This window comes from Aethalodelphis obliquidens, unplaced genomic scaffold (genome assembly GCF_003676395.1).
Source record: "Aethalodelphis obliquidens isolate GAN/ISIS:26980383/991018 unplaced genomic scaffold, ASM367639v1 scaffold13, whole genome shotgun sequence".
In the NCBI taxonomy this organism is placed as follows: Eukaryota; Metazoa; Chordata; class Mammalia; order Artiodactyla; family Delphinidae; genus Aethalodelphis; species Aethalodelphis obliquidens.
This window is the reverse complement of record NW_020837957.1, coordinates 306007-332026: the sequence shown is the minus strand read 5'-3', so window position 1 is coordinate 332026 and position 26020 is coordinate 306007. Positions and strand designations below refer to the sequence as shown.

The 26020-nt window shown below is 32.4% G+C and overlaps 2 protein-coding genes across 10 annotated transcripts in view; one reads left to right on the top strand and one right to left on the bottom strand.

The window, feature by feature from the left end:
• DOCK7 (dedicator of cytokinesis 7) overlaps positions 1-26020 on the top strand; it is a 211059-nt gene that overhangs the window by 68249 nt on the left and 116790 nt on the right. For 8 of the 9 annotated variants that reach the window (XR_003434290.1, XR_003434289.1, XM_027113944.1 and 5 more), the window contains 2 exons: positions 20421-20538; positions 23761-23831. Coding sequence is in view for 7 of the 9 variants with exons in the window: in XM_027113944.1 (XP_026969745.1) it covers positions 20421-20538; positions 23761-23831 (189 nt within the window). In the remaining 2 variants the exon portion in view is untranslated. Of the gene's footprint in view, positions 1-20420; positions 20539-22105; positions 22819-23760; positions 23832-26020 lie in introns of those variants that run through there. The other variant, XM_027113950.1, reaches the window with a different exon arrangement.
• Positions 2074-11195, bottom strand: ANGPTL3 (angiopoietin like 3). The gene is made up of 7 exons (XM_027113956.1): positions 9856-11195; positions 9099-9209; positions 6446-6560; positions 5335-5448; positions 4810-4905; positions 2936-3202; positions 2074-2563 (listed from the first exon to the last, which is right to left on the bottom strand). Exons 1-7 carry the CDS (start codon positions 10348-10350, stop codon positions 2379-2381), a joined length of 1383 nt encoding a protein of 460 aa, XP_026969757.1. The 5' UTR covers positions 10351-11195; the 3' UTR covers positions 2074-2378.

Genomic DNA, 26020 nt, shown 5'->3' with positions numbered 1-26020 from the left:
ATGTATATGTATAACTGATTCACTTTGTTATAAAGCAGAAACTAACACACCATTGTAAAGCAATTATACTCCAATAAAGATGTAAAAAAAAAAAAAAAAGAAATAAGGAGGAGAGTGTGAAAAGGTAAAAGGGAGAACCAGCAGAGGATGTAAGGTATTGATGAATTTGTTATTTGATAAATTGAGTTTGAAGAGGCTATAGGATATCAAAAGGAGAAATGGCAGGTAGGCAATGGAAGAAGGGGAACTGGAGAGAGATCTGGGAGTAATATGTAGATTTGGGAACTTTATTCATGGAAAAAGATGAGTCCATGAGAGTAGATAGAATTTCTGAGGGTCAGAGTAGAATAGATGACTGAATATTGTCCATTGGTCCACAATGCTTAAGACTAGGATGGATTAGGGCTTTAAAGATGGGTTCAAGTTGGAGATAATCCTTGGAGAGTATAGTAGTATTGTGGAAGCAAACTGAAGGTCAAGTTTGAGAAAAGAATATTGTTATTAGTAAGTAGTAGAGAAACCAAAGGGAATGTGGTCTAAGAGGTCACTAGATTTGACAGTTGTGTTAGTGGTACAATTAGAACACTTTTGGCAAACTAGTGAGGACAGAAGGACACAATTTTGTGAACCATAAAGAAAAAAAATCCTTTTTCTTTCTCTACCAGAATTCTCTCTCAATCTGAGCTTTATATGCAGAAAAAACCTCACTTAATGTTCCTAAATGGAACAAAATGAAACATATTGTGTGAGAATTATAAAAAATTGGAAAACAGAGACAAAAATTAGTATATTAAATAATGCATTATTTTGCATTTGAAAGCTTCCTATTTTAAGCCATTTTGGCATTCTCGCTTTAAAAAGTCAATTTGGACAGCTTGAATGTGGTTCTGAAAAAAAGAAAACCTACTTTTGCCTTTATTCTTTTGTATTTTTTGGAACAAAATATTTATGTAGGATCCACATAGATCATCCATATTTGCATGTGTCATACAGTAAAAATATATATGACATATATTGGATAATTTAACATACAGAATGCTGAATATTTATTGACTAATGTGAGTCACTGTATAGCTTGGGCACTAACCTTTAAAAATTGGATTTAATTCAAGACTTTATTTCTCCTTGGTAGTTTCTTTAAAAACGTATTTAAAAATAAATACTGACAAGTGATACTATGGTCAAAATATCCTCTAATAATTCTTGAGGATTCAGAATTTAAATTATTTAAATTAGAAATAACATAATCATACTTCTATTGGATGTCAATAAAAACTGCAAGAATTGGACTTCCCTGACTCCATGCCTCCACTGCAGAGGGCACGGGTTTGATGCCTGGTCGGGGAACTAAGATTTCGCATGCTGTGGCACAGCCAAAAAAAAAAAGCTACAAGAATTAAAATTTCTATAATTTAGGGGACTGAGTCTTTATTGAATTTGGAAACATACATGAACATCTCTCAGACTATTTAAACATTTAGTTACTTGTTAGGATTCTTAATTGTTTGAAAACCTACACATAAGTATTAGACTCACACTGTGTTCAGGGGGAATAAATGATAAAACTTTAAGTTGATGCCACCAATACATTCATTCTTATTGTATTCTGACAAGATCCCTTTAAAATTATTTGTTTTCACAATATTAAGTGTTAAAATATGTATACAGTACAGATAAGTTAACAAACAAGCTACAGCAGTACTTGATATTTAAAGTCAATATGACTTAGCAGTTATGATCTACTGTATATAAGACTGTGAATCTATTTCAGTACAGTATTTCATCCTGCTTCATTTGGCTTCATAAACAAAGCATACCAAACATTTACTCCAGATTATTTTGTAGCAAAATGAAGTATCAGTTTTAAGATTCATATTATCGATTTTCACATGTACTCTGAACTGACTGAATTTTAGTTTTGAAATTAATATTACAGCATTTAAGAAATGTACAATTATTAGTCTTTTATAGTTATTCAAGTTTAGAATTTTAGCAAGAAAAATAGTTTTTAAACTGAGGAAGTTGTAAAATTAGCTCACATGATGACTTTGAAAATAAAAGTCTCTTTGTAAGTTTTTTATTTAGAAAGGTTATTTGAAAATTCACCCATTGGTTACAATTCAGATTGTGACCATCTAAAATTGATTCGCACATCACAAAATATATGAATAAATGATCATAAGAATTTTGATTGAGAAAGGTAAATGGTGTTCTTTGAGGTGATGTGATGATATGTTTAATATTAAGTTGGTAGTGGCTTTAATATAAAGAATTTATTTCTAAAGCCTTCTATTAGGGATTTAATACCAGATTTTTAAACCACAGTAATTTCGGATGAGTTTAATGTTTAATTTATTGGCTTTTTAAATTGCCTCAGTTCATTCAGAATTTTCTGAATCTGTTGGGCGGATCAACATTTTGGTTGATTTGATAGAGTATAACCTTCCATTTTGAGACTTCCAGCATATTCCTCTTCTCCTCTCTGGCTTAGTCTTTGCTTTTGGCTTGTTATATTTACCATTTAGGTTGTTTTCCCCACATACATCATGGCACCACCAACCTCCTAAAAAGGATAGGTACGCAGTTTAATAGATACAAACTCATACGTAGTTACTGTTATTATATTTCTCCAGTGAGTATATCTTCATTTCTTATAAATATAACAGTGTTGTATACATATATTCCAATTTAAAAGAATTTATACAAGTCTCATATACCTGACCAAAAATAAAATATCTGAGAAAGGTTAGAGGTAAAATACGTACTCAAACTAGAATCAAGTTAACACTTATGTTGAGACGTTTACCTATAGAGAAAATGTTTATATTGGATTCAGATTTTAAAGAGTTGTCTGACATTGAAAGATATTAGCTATTACTTTGGGAAGATATTTTGAAACTTTGAAAATAAAGTATTTATATTAGGAACAGGTTACCTGAATTACTTTCTGGACAATTGAAGTGTCCTTTTGCTTTGTGATCCCAAGTAGAAAACATCAAATCTTTGTGTTCCGGGAGTGCGTTGGGGACATTGCCAGCAATCTCAACTAGATGTAGTGTATAGTTGGTTTCATGATCTCCCAAGTGAAAAGAATATTCAATATAATGCTTGTTGTCTTTCCAATCTTCTAGCTCAATTCGTAAGATATATTTAGATTGCTTTACTAGGGAGTATATCTTCTCTAGACCCAACCAAAATTCTCCTGAAAAGAAAAGTTGTAAAAATCTGTGGATTGTTAACTGCAGATTAGGCAGCAACTATTTTTTTTGAGAGTGTTCTTTTTTCTTTGGTGTAAGTAGATTAGATGTTTTAGTCTTGAATCCCTTGGTTATTTTAGAGTCTCGTAAAATATTTCTTTTTAAAACAATTTTATTGAAGATAGTTATGTTAAAATAGTAATAGGTGTTAAAATACAACAAGTGTTAAAATAGTAATAGGCCTACCTAAAGTCTGATTATCCTTTCTAAAATGGATATTATCAGGCATATTTCACAGGTGAAACGTGTTAGACTATTATAAGTACTTTTAGGGCTAGTCATTGGTAAAATATTATCTAACTTCTGGGTCCTTATATGTACTGGCTTTACTGTCAGCTGTTTATTAATATGAATATACTATCAAGAGATTTGTTAAGTATTTCCAGAGACTTGTATAATAATGTAATTTTCCTCAAATATAATCTTGGCCTTTGATATTTGCTTGATATATATGTTTTCTTTGTAGAAAAAGAAGGAAATAAATTTAAAAAAACATTTTAAATTAAAAAGCATAATTTTTAATAACTTTTCTCTATAATTAAAAAATTTTATTTGGAATTAAAAATATAACATATTGTAAATACAAATAGATATCTGATTATCACAATTAACTCTCTCTTTAATTATCCCTTTTATTAAAGCATTTAAGGAAAAAAAGTCAAAATTTCCTTACTGCTGTTGAATTTGTAGATTTCATTTTAAGAATTGCAAAATACAAATGGCTTACTTTCTTGTAGAAATAAGTGAGTACTCTAGATTCTCTCAGAAGAAGATTTGGAGCTACAAAACATATCACTGATTCTACCTTTTAGTTAGGGATTTAACTGGTAGTTTGAATACAGAATTGTTTAAATGATCAAGTAGTACTGAATGTTTAAAAATTCGATATAATAATGGATGTTATCCACTTTATTAATGAGTACATGTACATCACTCATGGATTTTTATAATGTGCTTTTTGGATTTTAAACCTCTGTCATTTATTTTTATTTTGCTTATTTTGTTTTTTACCTTATTTTGTGATCAAAATATAATAATTTACATTGAATTAAACTAAATTTATTTTAAACCACACATTGTATAGTATACATTTATCATATTTAAATAATTGAAATCTAAACATTTTGTACTGTACATCTGACAGCTTCCTTGTGCCTTCCAACTTCCAAATAGTTAATATCTAAAATGTTAATAAGAAAGTAGAATGACCAGTGATAAGGATGGTTTTCTTTGTAGCCCATTCATAGCATTTAGCACTTATTTGAAGCACTTAGCCCTTAATCAAATTTATCTTTGATAATTATAATTATGATAATTAGAAGCCATCCAATTAAATTGTGATAAGTATACATAGAACAGACATGTAATTGTGAAAAGTATAATTCAAATAAAGACACTTGTAATAAGTTCAGTACTTACAAATGTGTAGTTATTTGTTAATAATTTATATGAAGGCTGGGAGTGTTCCTCATTCATTGTATTTCTAATGCCCAGTCTGTAATAGGCTCTTAATAAATATTTTTAAGTTAACCAGTGAATGAAGTCAGCTTACCATCAAGCCTCCCAAAACCATATTTGTAGTTTTCCCAAGTTTCATTGAAGTTTTGTGATCCATCTATTCGGTGTTGAATTAATGTCCATGCACTACCTGAATATAATGAACAGATTGTTTATTTTCAGTAGACTGATGCTGATAGTTGTAACAAAATGCGGTTTTTTGTTTGGTTTTAATTGGTGGCTGTACAAGGTAGTTATTAATGTTGTTATGGTAATAACATTTTATTATTTATTATGAGCCCAAGAAGTTAAGTGAAGGGCAACTAATGAATTTGTCTTAATAAACTTATTGACAAAGGTCATTTTAGATTATTTTATAGAAAAAGATGGAGAATATTGAGTAAATGCCTGAGTAAATACATAAACAAGACAAATATAAGTACTAGATCTGTATAACTACTTGTGATATATATATTTCATTTTATATGTATTCAGAACAAAAATAACAGGATTAGCCTTACTAATAGGTAGTGAGTAACCTGAGCTAGCTACTGTCTAGTTTCTCTTAGGCTCGTTTTACCTGATGTAACATCACAGTAGACGTTGAAAACTTGAGAGTTGCTGGGTCTAATGGAATAGATGCCACCTGTATGTTCACCTCTATTATAAATGATGGTACAATCAGCAGGAATGTCTAGAATCAACAAAATGTTATTACGTAAGATACAGTAATAAAGAATGATATCTTTAGAGCTTGAGATTTTACTTGACATTTTATGGAATTGTGGTGACTGTAGCCTTCAGTCTTTTTCAGTAATGTGTTATTGAAAAGGTACTTTATGCTAAAGCATTTTTATTAGATGGCATGTTTTACAAAGAATATCAAAATAGTTATTACCAAACTGATTTATTTTTAAGAAAAGTGACAAAATTAGAATCTTAAACACTTTTTTCCCTTAGATCTAGGAAAAACATAAATAAAATACCGCATATGAGATGTTAGTATAGTGCTTGGTGCATAGCAGGTAGTCAACAGATACATGAGGAAAGAGTGAATGTACATAGAGGAAACTAACAGAGAACTTTTTTCCTCTATGAATTACATTAAAAATAAATGTGTTTTCAAACTATATCATTTTTTTAAAGCTTGGGTAGGAATGGAGACTTTGTTCCCCCTCTTTTTTGTTTTTCTTATGGAAAGTAGAAACATTGAAGAGAATGCCATAATCTTTTCATCTGTATTCAACAGTTGTTAACATTTTGCCGTATTTGCTTTATAAACACAAATACATACAAATATGTATTTTGCTGTGCTATTTGAAAGGAATTTGCAAACACCATGCCCCTTAACCCCTTAGATATTTTGGCATCCATCTCTTAAACATGAGATTATTCTCCTACGTAACTATAATACCATCATTACATCTAAGAAAGTTAATAATAATTTTATATTATCTAATATCAAGTCTATATTTATATTTCCCTGATTGTCTTAAGAATGTTTTATAGGGTTTAAAAAAATCACCAGGATCCAATTTAGGTTGACACATTATACTTGTTGGATTTATCTCTTTATTCTCTTTTAATTAGTCTAGAACAGGCCCTGAGAATAGAGATTTTTGATGGAAATGTCAAAGAAGAAAAATTTGACGATATTAGTTTCAAGAAGGAAACCCACCAAATTATCTTACCATCATGTTCTACATTTTTTGTTTCATTCAAGTGAAGAGAGGGAGTAGTTCTTGGTGCTCTTGGTTTAGAAGAAAGAGAATTTTCTGTGGATTCTTGAACACCAGTTCTTCTTAACTGATAAAAGAATATAAATCTACTTTAAAAAATGGTACTGAATATACAATTAGGGGAAATCTGAGTTCATAATATGTTATTGTTTTCGATGTTAAGAGGGATAAGCAATGCTATACATATTATACAGACTTGCTGTTCTCAAAATATTTAATCAGGCACATAAAGAGTTGAAAAAAATAGAGAAAGACAAGGCAAAAAACAGAAATTGATCAAAAAACAATAAGATCAAAGGCAGAGACTTTACTTAGAATATTTTAATATGTTCTATTTATTTATATGAATGTAATATATATTCTGTTCAGTGACACAGGCAGATTTTAAATTTCATAATTCTCAGTTGTAGGTCTTAAGACCTAGCACATAATTTGAACAAGGCTGCTTTCTTGATAGTTTTTGACATGTAATCATATCTGTAAAGGTAACAAATAGGCAGTTTTATTTGTGTACTTTTAATATATTCAATATTTCATTGTCTGTTGTGCTGGGTTTGCAGTTTATTGACCGATAGCTTTTCTTATTGATGGGTTGAGAAGAGCAGAGTACGTAATGTGTTATTAGTGTTAGTTTTTTGATGTCAGCATAAATGGCATTTCCTAGGATATAATGCATAGAGATCCATTGTAAAGTTCACTTACTGGATGTTAGTCTTTTCTACTAAGTAACTGTGATCTTATAGTAACTTAACTTTACAGTTTTGGTTTCTTAATTTAAATTTGAATAAGTTGGGTCAGATGATTTAAGGCTTCTTCCAACTTAGAATTCATTGTTGAATTCTTCATACATTTTATTATTAGACAGGATGTATATTATTTTATAATAGTGACATTTTGCTTTTGTGAGCAGGTTCATTTTCTCATAATAAAAGATATAGGAAAAGAATTAGAAAAATAGCATATAGTAAGAAGAAAATTATGGAAATCAAAACTAGCTGGCAAAAACCCCTTTTCAGACAGTTAGCAAAAATAACCTACTAGAATTATGAGTCATAAAATTACTGAAACATAATGTGTTTGTTTGGTGGAAATTGGTAATATTTGTTTTATAGTTCTGGGCATCTATTTTTTTTTTATACCAGTTTCTTCAGGTCTGTATTATTTTTGAAACTCTCTTGAACAGCTGTTTAGTAGTATTATTACTAATTAATATTTTTGAACTATAGTACTGTTTATTGGAAATCTTAGATTTTGGCATAGCTTTATTCCAAACACGTATCTACCTTGCTCACCTAGCCAGTTATTTACATTGTAGATTAATTATATTGTTGGATATTAAACTTTAATTATTAGACATATAGCTTCTAATAATAATATTAATCATAGTAAGTTTTTATTGACTTCCTTGTGCTAAATGTGACATTACCTTTATTAACATGTATTTATTAAGTGCCTACTATGTGTCAGACAGAGTTCTATATTTTGGAGCTATAGCAATTTTAAAAAATAGAAGAAACTTTCTGTACTTATGGAGGTTACATTCTAGCGCAGGGACAGACAAGATAAATAACTCAAATATGTATTATGTTAAATAGGGATAAGTGTTAAGGAAGAAAAGAGAGTAATGAAGGAGGTAGCAGGTTTCAAGCATGGGTGTAGGGGATTATAATTTCTTTCTTTTTTTTTTTTCTTGTTGAGTTTTTGTCTAGTTCGTTTATTAGAATGTACATAAATATCCACATTGAATGGAATTAAACATGAATATGGGATCATGGTGTAGAGGACAGGTCACTGACCTAGGAGTTAGCCCATCTGTGTTCTGACCCAGCTCTGACACATGACTGCGAATATTCCAGTTTGTCTAGAGTATAAGGTGGATTGGGAGGTAAGGCAAGAGGCCAAATAGGTAAGAAGCAAAAGAATAGGTGGCACCTGGGGGATTATAATTTATGATTAAGTTATCTGGGAAGGCTTTGAGAAATTTGTATTTGAGAAAGACCTAAAGTGATTAAGAGTAGGCCCATGCAGATATCAGGGTGAAGAGCATTCCAGACAGAGAGCAACAAGGGCAAAGACCCTGAGATAGCAGCCTGATTGATGTGTTTGTGTAACAGTAAAAAGGCCAGTATGACTAGAGTACAGGAGATGAAGTCAGTGAGATGATTAAGAGTCATCTGGGTCTTATGGGCCACTACGAGTGAGACCGGAAGCCATTGTGCGGTGTTGAACAAAGAGAGAGAGAGTCTAATTTAAATTTTAACTGAATCTCTTTGGCTGCTATGTTGAGGATGTACTTTGCATGAATTAATTCTTTTTTTCTCACAACAGTCTTGTAAGACAGATTCTTTTATTATCTACATAGAGTACATTAGGAAACTGAGAAGGGGTTAAGTAATTTATTCAAGGTCACACAAAAGTTTTAGAGCCAAAATTCAACCCCAGGTAGTTTATTAGCTTCAGAGCCTGCAAACCTAATGATCATGCTGAGGTGATCCTTTTATTCACTATCCAACTATAATTATTTTAAATAATTTTAGGGTCCAGTGTTTTCATAAACCTAAATTTTATGTAAGTGATTGGACATACTATTAAAATATTGACTTACCTGATTTTCAATTTCTTTTATTTGACTGTGCTGTTGATTTAATTGTTTGTATTGTTCTTCCACGATCTGAAGAAGATCTTTGATGCTATTATCTTGCTGTTCTACAAAAGTCTGGACATAGATTATAGGTTGGTTAGAAGTTTCTTTCTTTTTTGTAAAATTAGACTTTTTTATTTCCTATAACACTATCACAATCTAATTTTTTAAACTAATACTGGATTAGAAAAATGATATTGGCAAACCTTTTCCCCTTGTATTCCTCTTTCACATAGTACATACTTGAGTTTTTGTGTTTTACTTAAAATGTACCATCTCTAAAATCTGATTTCCTGAACTTTAAACTACTTCAATTAAATGAAAAAAACAATATTTTAATATCTTTTCCATTAACTGTATTACTTTTATACATTTTAAAGATGGGAGAATAGTTACACAGGTTATATTCCTTTAGCTTTTTACTTGCCTCCAGTAATTTGCAATAGTATAATAATTTAGTGTTCTCAATTTCATTGCTTAACTGTCTTGTAATTTTCATCTGAAATGCAAAGTTTAGTTATTTTCATAAATAATATTAGGGAAACAAAAACCAACTTGAAATTATAATGGGAAAATTTATTTCCTGGAGTCTTTTTTTCATGAGAAAAATATAGTGTTTCAACAGTTCAACAAAGTATTTCAAGTAGCATGTTTTAAAATATTTTTTTAAAAAGATCCACATTGAAAACATAATCATGAACCCTGTTTGTTTTATACTTACTTTGAGTGAAGTTATTTCCGGGTGTTCCTGAATTTCAGGTTGATTTTTAATTAAATTGGTTAATTGGTCCTCCAGGTATCTCACTTTTTGTTGAAGTAGAATTTTTTCTTCAAGGAGACTTTCAAGTTTTGAGTTGAGTTCAAGTGACATGTTCTTTACTTCTTCATTTTTGACTTGCAGTCTGGATGTAGTTCTTCTAAGTTCCTTTTCTTCTTCTTTGATTTCATTGGTTTGCAGTGATAAGTCATAAAAAGACTGATCAAATATGTTGAGTTTTTGAAATATGTCATTAATTTGGCCCTTAGTCTTATGAACAAAGTCTTTAAGACCATGTCCTAACTGAAGTAGGCCATTGGCTAAAATTTTTACATCATCTAACATAGCAAATCTTGATTTTGGCTCTGGAGATACAGAATCAAATGATGAATAATCTTGGTCAATTCTGGAAGAAATAACTAGAGGAGCAATAAAAAGAAAGAGCTTAATAGGGTACATTTTTATCCTAATTATTGACTTTAAAATGATTTGGAATTCGTTTTTTTTCCTGCAAGCATACCTAGACTTCTGAACTCTCTATATAACACTATTTGCCACATAAACAGTAAGGTTGGCAGGTGAATATAGTTAATCATTAAGCTGTTTAAACTTGTATGAATGTAACCTTCCACACTGAGTTAGATCAATGCTAAATGAAGTCAAAGAAATGAACAAAGAATTTAATAGGTCATTTAAAATGGTTATTGTATTTAATTTTGCTGTATTATAAACTGCACTTTCAGTGTTATGAGATCTACCTGTTTTTAAAAGCTCATTTTAATTTATCATGATTTTTAGAGATTTACAAGTAAATACCAAATTCTTTTGACTGATAAATTCATCATTAAAGTTGAGGAAAAATTAATGGATTAAGTATACATTTCCCAAATTGTATTTTAGTTTTTTTTGGAAACAGTGATCGATTAAAAAAAAATGCCTTCTCTGTGAAGCCTTCCTCCACATCTGCAGGTGGTGTTAATGCTGCATTCCCATGGTACTCTGTATAAGCTAACATATGATTATATATTCCTTATTATTTGTCATTGTAATTATTTGTTAGTATATCTTTTTGCTTCAGATAATCTATCTAAATCATATTTGTATATTTTCACAAAATCCCATACATTAAAATATATTTCATCCTTTTTCTCTGTTATAGTCTATGTCTCTATGTTCTAGCCTCCTCTTTTCCGTGTGCCCACTGTAAGACCAATAGATTATGTGGTTTTCTAAGGTCAACCAGAGTTAAATATTGGGTTGACCAAAAGAAAGTTTTGTTCGTTTTTTTTCCATAAGATGGCTCTAGTAGCACTTAGTTGTCTTTAACTTCATTCAAAACAATTTTGTTAGATTGTATGTGATAGCTGTCATATCAGTGTGCATTTAAAAAAAGACTTACAAAATTGGTGAATTTTTGCGTAGCCATTTTAATATTGAAGATGGAAGAAAAAGCAACATTTTGGCATATTATGCTTTATTATTTCAAGAAAGGTAAAAATGCAGCTGAAATGCATAAAAAGACTTGTGCAGTATATGGAGAAGGTGCTGTGACTGATCGCATGTCAAAAGTAGTTTGCGAAGTTTTGTGCTGGAGATTTCTCACTGGACGATGCTGCACTGTCGGGTAGACCAGTTGAAGTTGGTAGCGATCAAATCGAGACATTATTGAGAACAATCAACCTTATACCACACAGGAGATAGCTGACATTCTCAAAATATCCAAATCAAGCGTTGAAAATCATTTGCACTGGCTTGGTTATGTTCATCGCTTTGATGTTTGGGTTCCACATAAGTTAAGTGAAAAACAACCTTCTTGACTGTATTTCTGCATGTGCTTCTCTACTGAAATGTAATGGAAATGTTCCGTATTTAAAACAAATTGTGATGGGCAATGAAAAGTGGATACTGTACAATAATGTGGAACGGAAGAGATCATGGGACAAGCAAAATAAACCACTACCAACCACAGCAAAGGCTGGTCTTCATCCAAAGAAGGTGATGTTGTGTATATGGTGGGATTGGAAGGGAATCCTCTATTATGAGCTCCTTCTGGAAAACCAAACGATTAACTCCAGCAAGTACTGCTCCCAGTTAGACCAACTGAAAGCAGCACTCAACAAAAAGCATCCAGAATTAGTCAACAGAAAACACATAATATTCCATCAGGATAACGCAAGACTGTATGTTTCTTTGATGACCAGGCAAAAACTGTTAAGCTTGGCTGGGGGGTTCTGATTCATCCACTGTATTCACCAGACATTGCACCTTTGGATTTCCATTTATTTTGGTCTTTACAGAATTCTCTTAATGGAAAAAATTTCAATCCCTGGAAGACTGTAAAGGGTACCTGGAACAGTTCTTCACTCAAAAAGATAAAAAGTTGGGAAGATGGAATTATGAAGTTACCTAAAAATGGCAGAAGGTAGTGGAACAAAAGAGTGAATACATTGTTCAATAAAGTTCTTGGTGAAAATGAAGAATGTGTCTTTTATTTTTTTTTTATGAACCAAAGGCACTTTTTGGCCAACCCAAATGTCAGAATGTTACTTAAAATGTCAGAAACTATTTGCCCATTATAAGTTTTTCTAAAGTTTGTGTGCTTGGTAACAATATTCATGATCTAAATTTAACAAAACCAAAAAATTAATAGTATGATTAAAAATAATGTTCCCCTGTGCTTCTAACTTAGTGTTAAAAGGAAAAATACTAAATGTTTCAGTTAAATTATAAGTGATTATTTTTCTTGAGTGTTCATATTAAGAACTATTTTTGGGAAAATAATAAATACTTTTAAAATGCCTTATCTTGACAAATTAATATAGTAAAATTGTTAAGAGTGTGGTCTTTGGAATCAGATTATGGTCTGGTCCAGAAGCCAGATCTAGCTATCCTGCCTTAGATAAGTTACTTAACCTTCCCACACCTCAGTCTCCTCTTCTGTGAGTTGGGTATTTTTTTTTGGTACATACTTAAGGAGAAGCAAAAGAAGTAATATGTGTAAAGTACTTAGAACAGTGTCTGGCAAATAGGAAGTACTCAAAATGTTAGTTATTATATCCATGAAATTACCTTTTAATTTGTGTGTGTGTGTGTGATTAGCCCTATCTAAATGAAATTTTTCATAAATGCAATAGCTCTTTTGCAAAGGGAAAAGTTTTAACATAATGAATTTCAGTTTAAATGGTAAATTATCAAGTAAAACTTTACAAAGTTTATCATTTCCAAATTTATTCTTAAAAATGCTTCTTCCTGGAGTAAAACAGAGACCCTTTCTTTTGATGATTTAGGATTAAGGGCTTTTGGATAGAACAGTTGCAGTAGATGTAGTAAACCACAGTGGCTAAGAGTTTGATTCTGGAGAGAGACTGGATGAATTGGAATCCTGGCTGTGCTGTTCTTCAGCTCTGTGAAATTACTTAGCTTTTCTGACCTCTGTTTTCTTGTCTATCAAGTGAAGATAATATCTACTCTATAGAGTTATATAAAGACTAAAAATATTTTAAAGCACTTAGAGCACTACCTAGTGTTTAGTAAACATTACACAGTATTATATATTAGTATTCTTTTGTAATTAAAAAGGCAATGCACTTACGTAATATTGCTGTAATATTTTATTGGTAAATATTATCTAGTCTTATGTGAAGAAGATGACATAAATTGGGAAGTTTTGCTAGAGTCTGGGTTTTCTGAGTTTTGGTCTCTTGGACCTTGATAAGTACAAGGAATTATGTCTTTTGTTTAGCCTGTGTATACTTTTTCTAAGTGTCCAATACAGAACCACATAAATATTTCTGTTTGTAAGAGAAATATAGAATGCAAGTAGATAAAAGTATACTAATACTTCCACTAATGAAGAAGAAAAACAAAATATTTTTCCTTATTCTTCATTTTCATCTTACCTTTACCACTGGTACATGTTATGGAATTATAGAAGTGTATGTTGAACTAATGAAGAAATTTGAATTTCCTCCCTCTTTTTAAAAGAGATATGTTAGTGTTGTGATCATTGGTCCTGAAGGGCATATTTCGAAACTTCTCCTAACTAAACTGTCTACTTTTCTGGCTTAAAACTATTGACCCTGATATTTCATCCATTTTCTAGTTGAGGGGGAATGGAGATGGGCCAGCTTCTTGTCTCTATTGTACTATAAGCTGTTCATTGGTAAGATCTATATCTGTTTTAAATTTATATCCTGTATAGCACTTTAGTACAATGCCTAACATGCTGGAGAAACCATACATTTTTATTGAATGAGTAAGATAATGATAAAGTCTTAACATGGGAGTTTTTCAAACACAAAATTTGCATATAATAGATACACCTTTTTGATATAGGAGGTTCTTTTCAGAGAAAGGAATTTGAAAAGTAGTCCCTTCCAGTGCATGAAAGTAACTGGACACTAATACCAAAGAAAGGCTGTGTGAAGGAATTTCCTTCTATTTGGTTACTCTGCTGGAGTATTGACACTTTTTGCACAATTTATATATTTCCTCACATGTAACACAAAAAGATAGATTAGAGGCAGCGGTTGCATATTCTTGGTTTATAGTATATATTGTCTTTGGGTAGAAATATCTGGATAATTTTTTTTCTTACCATAGTTTGACATGTTATTTAATATAATTAAAATAAATAATTTGCCTAATTATAAGCTGTGGAAGAGTGTCAACATGGGAAATGTAATGAAAGTAGTAATTTTATAAATGATTTTTACATCTACCTTTTAATGCCCCCTGTCTGAGTACACATTGTTAAAGGCAGAATCTAATCTTTGCTTGAACTTGTGCCTGTTTAAATAGAACTCTGATAAGATGTAACCAGTAATGTTATAAAAACTTAAAATTTTTATGCCAAAGAAAATAAGAAACTAAGCAAAATTAAGACCTAATTTAAGAATTCCTAGTTTCAAAGAACTAATATACAAAATTTCTTAGCTGCATAGAATTTTAGGACATTTGGGAGCTTTGTTTAAATTCCAAGCAAAGCAAAGTCCCTTATCCTCCCCCAGGTTGTGCAATCTTATGGAGATTTGAGTTCCAAATAAAACACAAGGCATTTGGGGTCTGTTGAATATAGTATCACTAGTAATTTCTTCCTTTTAAACTGTGGTCATTTGTTTTTGAATTAATATATTCGGTAGAAAGATTCTAAAAGTAACTGAGAAAAGCATATTTATAAATAGAAATATTTATAGTAACTAAAGAATAATGCCGGAGTAATATCAATATGTTAGCTCCCTTTTCCTCTCTTTGTCCAGAGCAGCACTGTCCAATGGAAATATAGTGTGAACTATATGTGTAAAAAACTGCAAAGAAACAAGTGAAATTAATTTTAATAGTATGTTTTGTTTAATCCAAATCTAGTATGTATTTTATACTTTCAGGATATCTCAGTTAGAACAGGTACACATCAAGTACTCTATAGTCTCACTAGACCATATTATTGGACAGCAGAGGTCCAGAAGATGAGTGACTTTCGAAGGAATCATTTTGTTTATCTTAGCTTTTTTCTCATGTTCACTATTAATAAATGTTAATTTGTTATGTTGAAAGTATTTATCGTGGAAACTCAGATATTTGAAAAACCTATAAAAAATAAAAATCCTGACTCTTCCCTATTAACACTTTGGGGTCTATCATACCAGTTCCCTTGGATGACTACCTAAATGTAATTTTTTTTTTAACACAAATGGGAGTGTGTTATATATAGCTTGTGTTATATATATAAATTGATTCAAGACCATAACATTTTAAAATTTATTTTCATATGAGTGCCTATACCATATCCTTTTAAATGGCTGCACAATCTTTTATTATATGATGCACCTTAATTTAATCATCTGCTTGTCAATGATCATTTCAGTTGCTTGCAATTTTCTGATTACAAACAATATGCATAGAAAAGGTGTTTATGTTTCTGTATAAATATTTTCATATGATAAGTTCATAGATGTTAACTTTCAAAGTAGATTTCTCTTGTCAGATTATCCTTTAAAAGAATTGTGCCAATTTATATCCCTACCAAGAGTATATGAGAGTTCCTCTTTTCCCATGAATTTTTACCAGTGCTTTAAATTGACAAAGACAAAAAATATTGATAAACCTAGTAGGCACATATATCTAGTTTATTTTGCTGTCTGTCTTGCTCTCTTTGTGAATTACCTGAGAATTATCTGAGTCTCCCTCCCCCCATCAAACTCCCCACCCCTTTTTTGTTTGTCTCTTTCTGAATAATTTTAGGAATTATTCACATGTGATGGATACTAACTCTTTGTCATGTGTGTAGCAAACAGTGTTCTTCCAATTTGTCCTTTGTCTTCCACTTGTGTTTATGGTATCCCCTGCTCTGTAGAGGCTTTAAAATTTGTCTTTTATGATTTTTTGTGGCTCATGCTCAGAAATGCCTTCGTCACCTATAAAATATGATCTCTTTAAAGGTTTTCTAGTACTTTTATGGTTTTATTTTTATTATTTAAAACTTTGATTTAATCTGGAATTTATTTTGAGGAAGTGGTGAAATATGAATTCAGCCTTAAAAAGGGTCAGTCAGCTTATCTCAGCAACTCAACACTTTTCATTGATCTACCTTCTCTCTGCTGATTTAAAATTCCTCTGAAGGAGTATTATAAATGCACGGTAAAGACCTACTAGGTTTATGTGGAAATTTATTAGTGGAGTTAGCAGTTAAATGAAAAAGAGTCTAGGCTAAATGCATGCCTTTCACCTTCATAGACAAGTTGAATTTAAAATTGTATTGCTTATATTAGAAATCAAGCATAGCTTAATGTTCAGTTAATTCGCATTTCATATGAAAATTCAAAGTCCAGAAGAGTTAAGTAACTAAAATATTATGTGAGTTCTGTACTATTCATTCATTCATTCAATCAATCATTTATTCATATGAGGAACTATTCTAGGCACTGGAAATATAGCAGTTAACTAGATTCGTAAGGTCCTTGCCCTCATGGAATTTGGGCTTTATTTGAGATGCATAAACAAGAAATAATGTACAAACAAACAAGATAATTTAGGATTATCTTAAGCAGATTAAGATTTGTGAATGGGATAACAAAGTGATGTTATGTGGGGAGGTAAAGTGAGGCTTTCTAAGACTCGAAAGATGGGAAGGGGCCGGTTATGTCCATATCCACAAAGCTAAAACAGTAGTAATCCAAATGCAGAAATTGAGGGGTGGGGGAAGGCAGGATGTGTTTTGCTTTTCTGTGTGTTTTGCATGTCTATCGTACTTGAAAATTTCTCACTGAAATTTATGGGCAGATTCTTTAGTTTCAAGTCCTCTTGTGGGCCCCAGTGACATTCTATGTTCATAGCATTTATCATACTGCAAGTATGCCTGTCTTTTTCTCCCTCCAGACTGTGAGTTCTATGAAGTCAAGAACTTTGTCTTTTATCTCTATATTCTCAGTATCTAGTATACTGCATACTCAATAAATGTCACAATGAGGCATTATAAACATAATAAAGGCCGATCTGTTATCATGTGCTTTGGATCCTGTTCTCTCCCACCATTTCAGGAATCATTACATTCTTGTTCTAGTGTATGCAAACTCTGTCTCAACTAAATTCTTTTCATTAGGATTTAATCAAACTTAAACCTTTCCAATCTTAAAAAGCTTCCCAAATCCCTATGTTCTGTCTCCAACTATTGCATTATCTTTCTCCCATTCTCAGCTACACTCTTCAGAATTTCACTTATTTCACTTTCTTACCTCCTACTTACTCTTTAAACCTACTTTTGTCTGTTTTCAGCCTGAGATTTCCAGTGACTTTGAAGTTGCTAAATTCAGTTGACATTTTTCATTTCTTACCTTATTTGGTCTGTGAATAGCATTTGACACTTAACTCATAATTCTGCTTGTAATTTCTTCCTTGGGCTTCCTTGCCACTGTACTTCCATGGTTTTCCTTCTGTTTCTTTGTGGGTGCCTTATCAGTCTTTGTAGGCTCATCCTCTTCTGGATGACCACATAATCTTCAAATTCCTTAAGACTCCTTTGTTGGAATAATACACAATGAGAGTAATTAAGTGATATTTTAGTTCTCTCATAGTTGATGTCCTTGAGAATGGTTCTCAGCACAGGAAAAATGATATATAGGTGCAAGATAGAAAAGAATGAATAAAAACCTTGTATTCTTGAATTTGAATTTGGATTATCACTATGAACTCAGGATATATTTCATGTTAAAAGCATTTTCCCCTAACTCTTTCAACTTTAAAAGGCCTAGAAACAATGAATAACCCACAATGAGTGGCCTGGAAAAACATTACCCATTCAAAAACCCCAACTCCTTGGAGAAATGGCTGATTCCAGGTTTGGGAAGAAAGTGTACAAGAAGAGCCTGGAAGGTCTTCTCGTAACAGATAGTAAGAAGCCGTCAAAGACTATTATGACTGAATCAAAAGGAATCATGAGCCAGTTTGAATCGACCTTTTCACCTGTCAAAGATGGTACAATTTGAACACCAATAAAGATAATAACTGCAAAATATTGAAACCCGTTAATATGTTTGGTCCATGAGTTTATAAGTGATGCTGTAAAAAAAAGACACAATTGATCCCTTTTAGAGGAATGTAATGTACCAACTGATTATTTTGAAAACTGGCAGCTAATGGAAAAGAATCAAGCATTTATTCTTGCCTCTCATATAATGGCTCACTGGCAAAGCAAATAGTAGATAAGGAAAAGTGCTCTTCATAGAGATATTCCAGCTGTTAAATAAAGAAGCAATGATAGAATATCACCTTCTGGCAATCCTTAATGAGTTAATGGATTTAGGCATTGGTCATCATTGTCTACTAATTGCACAAAAAATGAAACAACAACCAAACATTTTCCTCCTGATAGAAGGACACAGTACCATTTATGAAGTGATCTTGCCACCAAAATTTGACCAAGGTTCTAGATTCAACTCTCAATTCATAGAAAACGCAGAGGAACATGTTAAATGTCACTACAGTGTGCAGTTAGTAAAATCCAGCCTCTGGAAAAATCTACACAAAAATATCAATAATTCTTCAACAAATGTATTGCAAAGGGAGTAGATGAAAAGACTTCTCCATGATCAACTGAGTACCTGTCTGTTCCTCCCATAGCTTCTGCATACTTCTCTCACAACACAGCATTGTTTTGAAAATGGTCTTGTTTATAGGTATTTCCGTGCCATTAGATATGTGATATATTTTACCTCTTTTTATCTTCTTGTTTTTAACTTTTGACATTTTAATAATAATGTGCCTTGGTGTGGGTCTCTTTGAGTTCATCTTATTTGGAACTCTCTGAATTTCCTGGATCTGGATGTCTGTTTCCTTCCTCAGATTAGAGAAGTTTTCAGCCATTATTTCTTCACAGTTTTCTGTAAGTAGGTTAATGCCATTATACATCCTGCCCTGCAACCTTTTTTTCATCCAACATGCTGGGTATCTCTTTCTGCATTAATAAATACTGCTGCATATTGTCATTTTTTGGGACTCTGAAATGTATTCTTCTTTTAATATATCTTAATTTAATTAATTAGTCCAGTACTGATGAACATGTTTCTTTATAATTATTTCCTAATATAAAAAATGTCATGCATTTCTTAGAACACACCCATTTGTACGTATGTGCAGTTCTCTCCTTAGACTAGAGGTGGGTTTGTTGGGTCAAAGGGTATGTTCATTTAAAATTCCTATATTGCTCTACCACCTTCTAGAAAATTTAGACCTATTTTCATTGTCCTAGCAGTTGATGAGGAGGGTTTTATTATGCTTGAAGTCTTGTTCATCAGCTCTGAGCAAACACTAGTTTTCAGGTAAAGTAACTCTCAATCTTTTTTTCTTTTTTTTTTTTTTAAGCCCTCTCTTTTGGTGCCTTTCCTTGAGTTATTTCTCAGCTCTGTGTTGGCAGCAGGGACTATTAAAGCTGTGTAAGATGCAACTGGACATGAAGTCGAATAATTGTAGAGTAGTATGTGATTTTCTCATAGTAACTACCTAATACTGTTATACGTACCGTATTATCATATGTGTTTTTGAATAATAATGTAGAATATTATACCTCTTAAAACCTTGATCACATTTATACAAAAAGCCTGATTTCTAAATGTCATCCTATTTATATCTGCTTGGAGAAACTAAGATAATATTAGAACTGTCTTTTAACTTCTTAATAATGTTTCTGTTCATACTTGTTTATTTCCCAGTAGCCTCTTCTAGAGGAAAGAACATGCATTTTTAAGTCTGACTGAACTGTATTCTCATTTCGGCTTTGCCACTTATTTGATTGTATGTGAAAATCTCTTAACTTTTCTGGGCCTCAGTTCATCTGCAAAAGGGGGGTATATTTGATTGCTGTCTGTTTGAATGACTGCTCTAAGGATCAAATCAAACATTGTATGTGAAAATAGCATAGTGTCTAGCAAATGCTAATAATTCAATATTTGTTCATCTGTTTCTTTTGTGGTGTGTGGTAGTGATACATAGTGTTTTTAGATATGTATTCACTATCATGTATACTATTGCCTTCACAGAAACCTTCTCTACATATACCCTCAGAGTCTCAATTTTGCCAACCGTCAAGGTTCTGCCAGAAATATAACAGTTAAAGTCCAGTTTATGTATGGGGAGGATCCTAGCAATGCCATGCCGGTAAGAAATGTTCTTTACATTTCCTATTCTTCATATATGGTTCAAATAGACCTTTTTGGGGGCAGGGAAGGTAATCACTTGGTTGGCAGCTCTGAACTGGAAATGAATGTGATCTTGCAAACAAAATTTCTGACTTCATTACTTCCTGTACAGGTAGTAGTGAGTTTATTTGAAGTCTTATTGAGGACTTGGTATATGCTAGGCACTCCCAGAGATACAAAGATGAATAAGACATAATCTAGAGGATATTCAGAATACATAAAATTTTAAAATAATGAACTTCAGAAGAGGGCCAGATCAGAATCACCTAGGGTACTCTTAACAGAGCAGATACCTCTTCTCTACTCTTCCATCTGTGATCCTGATTCCCCGCCTTTAGAATGAAAGGCCAGGTAAGGGAGGTGGAAAGTGGTGGGTAGTATTATGGGGCTGTGGTATAATTTGAAAATGCCCCCCAGGTGATTCTAATTTGCATGGTTCTTACCATCTTTGTTGAGAAACTCTGGCAGTAGTTCTTAACTTTGGCTGCATTTTACACTCACTTGGGGAGCTTTTAAAAATACCAGTGCCCAGACAATCCCATTCCAATTACATTATAATCTCTGGGGTGGGATACCAGGCAGATATCAGTATTTTTAAATCTCCCCAAGGGATTACATTTTGCAGCCAATATTGATAACCAAGGTATGTGCTAATTATTAGAAGATTGGTAGTATAGGGTTTCAAAGGTATAGGTGTTCAGAGGAAGGAGAGAATGCCTCAAAGGTGGTTAAAATGTTCATAGCAGTGGATCTGTCTAGACTGTGGGGAAAGGAGAGCAATTCAAGTTGGAGAATGTCCTTCAACAGAGGTAGAGTGGTGAGTTGCCAGTGAGCCAGAGCAATGCAAGATAAGTCAGGAATAGTAGATTGAGGCTAGATTGGGGAGGTTCTTGACTGCCCACATTGTCATTTAGGATTTGTGGGACACTAGTAAATTCAGGTTCCATGAAAGTAGATTTTCAATTTATGGAGTAGGAGCACATCTATCACTGTAGATGTTCAACCTCTGAAAGAACCCTAGTGGAATGAAAATGCGCTAAGAACAGGTGCACTGTTTACAGAGTTTTATTTTAGCCTTCTATGGCAGTCATTTGAATCAAGTTCTTTTGATTTTCTACAATACTTACTAAGAAAACTATATATTTTCCTTTCCACTGTAGCCTCAATTTCATCAACATTTATAGATCTTGATAGCAGCAAGCACAAATTATTCATCTTTGTATTCTTCTATGGCAGCTGTTCCAGATCCTTGCATGTAATACATGCTGAATAAATATTTGTTCAATAAATGTAGAATTTATTTTTGAGGTTTGGAATGAGCATTTCATGCTTTTTACTAGCTCTTCATTTTTGCCGAAGGAATGAATGCACTAATCATAGTCAATGAAAAGATGCTGGATTGTGAAAATAGATGGCTCTGTTATCCTATATGTGAATGGCCATATGAATTTGAGCTTATGACAAATGTAGTATATGTAAAATAATTTGTTTTTATTTTTTGCCTAACAAACTCTTCCTTGTCTTAGCATACATATAGCCTCCTCTACAGAGCCCCAGCTGCGTCCAGCCATATCGGCAGTTATACCACTCCTTCATTTGGTGCTGCCTTAGTGTCTTCTCACTTTTTTTATGGGCTGTTTCATTTTATGGTTATATGCTTGTTTCTTTATCTCAACCACTAGACTGTGAGCTCCTTGAGGGCAAGGACCATGTCTTACTCATATCTGTATCTTGCCTATCATAGTGCTTGGCATAATTGATGCTCAGTCTATGTTGATGAATGATTAAAAATACATGTTAAATGGTAAAAGGAACACTTTTCACTTTATATCATTGCATGTTATGAAAATAAGTTACTTTTTGAAAAACAATAGCTTCTCAGAGGGAAAAAAAGGTACTGCATTCCTTTCTCTTGTGTATTATTAGTGATATGAAAATATAATGCTTTTATGTTTATATGAGTGGCTGGTTTGAAATAATGTATAAACACAGACACATTATATTTGCTTATTTTTTTAAAAATGAAGACTGTCCAAATGAATCTTAAGATAATTTTTTGATCATACAATGTTGATATGATAAAATCATAAACTTCATAATTTTGGCACTGGAACAGCATTTTTATAAAAACATAGTAAGGTAGTCTTAGAAATTGATGAAATTAGACATATACAGGAGAGTCATAATTATTACACTTTTGCATACCCTTAAAATAAAAGGACCTGCTTGAAATGTTGCAAAAAGAAACACAGATATCTGTTATGTTCTTTTTATTTAAGGATGGTGCAACTTAACCCCTTTGTATAAGGAGTAAACTTTGAGTTGTTTTACCAGTTGTGTGATAGAAGTGTGATGACATGTCCACATACCTATTCATGCATGTGTAGAGATGACTGGCCAGACTTAGAAGTTTAATCTATGACTAGATAACATTGTAAGCCTGTCACATAGTAATCATAGCTATGACCTTGACATCATTAAGCCATTTATGTAATCTGCTGCCCTAATTAACCATAGTATTGCTTGGTAGAATTCGAGAGGCAGATATACAAGACTGAATTATTTTATCTCTAAACCTTCTCCAAAGTATTGTAGTAGTAGTGTATTTTTTTTTAATGTGGTGGATTTGAAAAAAAAACAAACACATAAATAAGAATATAAGAATGGAGCTCCTCTTCCATTGTAGAGTAGCTTGCAGGGAGTACTGGAAGTTAAAGGGTACATAGCTTGACCTAAATTAGAGTATTTTAATATCATTTATAAATAATTTATATTTGACGTTCAGAATGACTGTTGTTTTAGTGGAGAATCTACCAATTTATATAGTAGATATATGCCACCATTCTAGGATCATATTTCTTATGTAAATTCCAAATGATGTGCTACATCTAGATTTTAAAATGAATTCTTTACCTTCTTTAAGAAAAAGGAAAGAAATGTACCTTATTGCCCAATAGATATAAATATAATGGATAGAAACTTTTTGAATGTTTGAATGTCAGATGGGTCTATAGTTGAAAAGAAATTTACAGTTAAGCAATTGAACGTATAGGCACATTGTTCTTCATTGGGCTTATTTTGCCCATTGTTCTCAGTTATTAAATCAGACAAATTCTTACATAGATTTGAAACATCCAGCATTTATTACAACAAAGTTTCAACATGCTGTTATTTGTTACAGGTAATCTTTGGTAAATCTAGCTGTTCAGAATTTTCAAAGGAAGCCTATACAGCCGTAGTATATCATAACAGGTACTGAATTCAAATATTTCTTTCAAAGTTTCTCACTTCTCAGTGGCATTGTTAGCACTCACGTTAGTGTGTTTACCAAATGCTTTGCTGCACTGGATGTGCAAATTCAAGACAGCTGACATCAAAGTTATAATTTTCAACCTGTAGATGCACATTCTCTCCATAGACATCTCAAATATAAGACTTTATGCACAAAACATCTTTTCTGTCAAATTCTCTGATCCTTTCATTTTTATTATATTGTTATTGATTATCATTATGGCCTCTGGTCCTTTGGTCTTTCCCTGTTATTTTCACCTGACACTTTGTAGTTTTACTTAACTCTTTACTAAGCTTGCACTCATTAGTCAGTTAAATTGGTGCAACATCCAATAAATCTTCGACTCAGTGACTTTCCCTTTTACTTCTTTGGGAATTGATTGTTAACTCTGGATAAGCTTTAACTTCTGCTTTCTTTCCCCTCCTCCTCTTCCTCCTGCCCTCCCTCCCCATCCCCCTCCTTCACCTCCCTCTCCCCCTTCTTTTGTTTTGATTATCGAATGCTATTGGAGAAAAAACACAAAATTGTGCCAATCAGGGCTGCCACAAATTGATGTTATTTTATCATATGATGGGGCTACAGTAATTTATTTTATCGCATTTTATCTTCTTTTGGCCCCTCTGTTCTTTGGTAAATTTTTTTGTCGTCACTTTTTTACCTTCTCTCCCATTTGGCAGTAGCTATTGTAAGCTTTTCTTCCCCTTTCTCTAGCTCCTACTTCTTTTCTGTTTGCTTTAACTCTAGTGTTCCTACTTTATGAAGTTGATTGAGACCATCTAACTTGAGATCTATCAACTTCTATGCTCTTCACCTCAAATTGTCTCCATGCAGATCTGCCTTTCCTCTGTTTCAAAGGTGGTAATGGCGCACACCTTCCTCAGTGTGGATCTTTTCATCTCTGCTCTCAAAACGATCTTATCCAGGCTCTTCAGAATGTGACTCCATCAGTTATTCCTTTTCTTGCATCATCAGTCTTCTGTTTCATTGGCTCCATCTCTTATTGCCACAAAATTTGTTTTCTATACTTAAAAAAAAGTCTTTCTTCAGTGCTGTTGTGTAGCATGGTTTTTCCTTACCCTCCTTAAAACTTTTCTTTCTCATATTTATTTTATGACCCTCTCTTGGTTTCCTTTTATCCCTTTGAACACTTTTTTTAATAGTAATTATTCTAATTTTTCTTTTTCTTTAAAACATAGGCCTTCCACACAAAATACGAAAGTTTTGCCTTTATCCTTCTTTTTCTATAATATTCTCTCCCTAAATAATCTTATATGTATTTCCAGAGTTACATTCAATGAAAATACTACTACTTTTACATTTATGTGGATTGTTCGCACTGTTTATTTTCTCTCATAACCTTCTTTCTGAGATACAGATGTGTATTTTCAGTAGCCTTTTAGACGTATTCATTCGAGTGCCTGCTGCCTTCTCAATTTCCATGTATTTGTTGTCGACTCTTCCTAAGCCAATCGCTGTCTGACTCTTTATTTTTATTAATCGTACTACGATTTTTCCAGTTGCTCTGACTCAAAGTGTAAGACATTCTTGCCTTCCTTCTTATTTTGTCTAATATACAATCGTCTTTTACATCTTGATGATTGTATTTCTGCCTCATTACCAAGCATATCTTGTGCTGTCCTGTTTCTGGGCCTTTCTTGGATCTTTTTTCTGCTGTAATACTGGTTCCCTCTAATTGAACTCCTACTCATACTTTAAGGCCCATATCATATATCTCTTCCTAAATGACAGTTCCCTGATCTAAAACTTGAAGTAATCAATTCAGCTCTGTTCTTGAAGCACTTAACCTTATATGCTGTACACTAGGGGTCGGCAAACTTTTCTAAAAAGGGCCAAATAGTATATATTTTAGGCCTTGTGTGCCATCTGGTCTCTTGCAACTACTCAACCTTGCTGTTGTAGTGCAAAAGTAGCCATGTACAGTAAATTGCAAATAAATGGGCATGGCTGTCTTCCAATAAAATTTTATTTATGGACCCTGAAATTTGAATTTCATTTAATATCTCAAGTGAAATATTCTTTTGAATTTTTTTAAGCACTTAAAAATATAAAAATCATTTTTAGTTTGTAGGCTTTACAAATGAAGTAGTGGACTGGATTTGGCCTGTGGCCATAGTTTGCCAACCCCTGC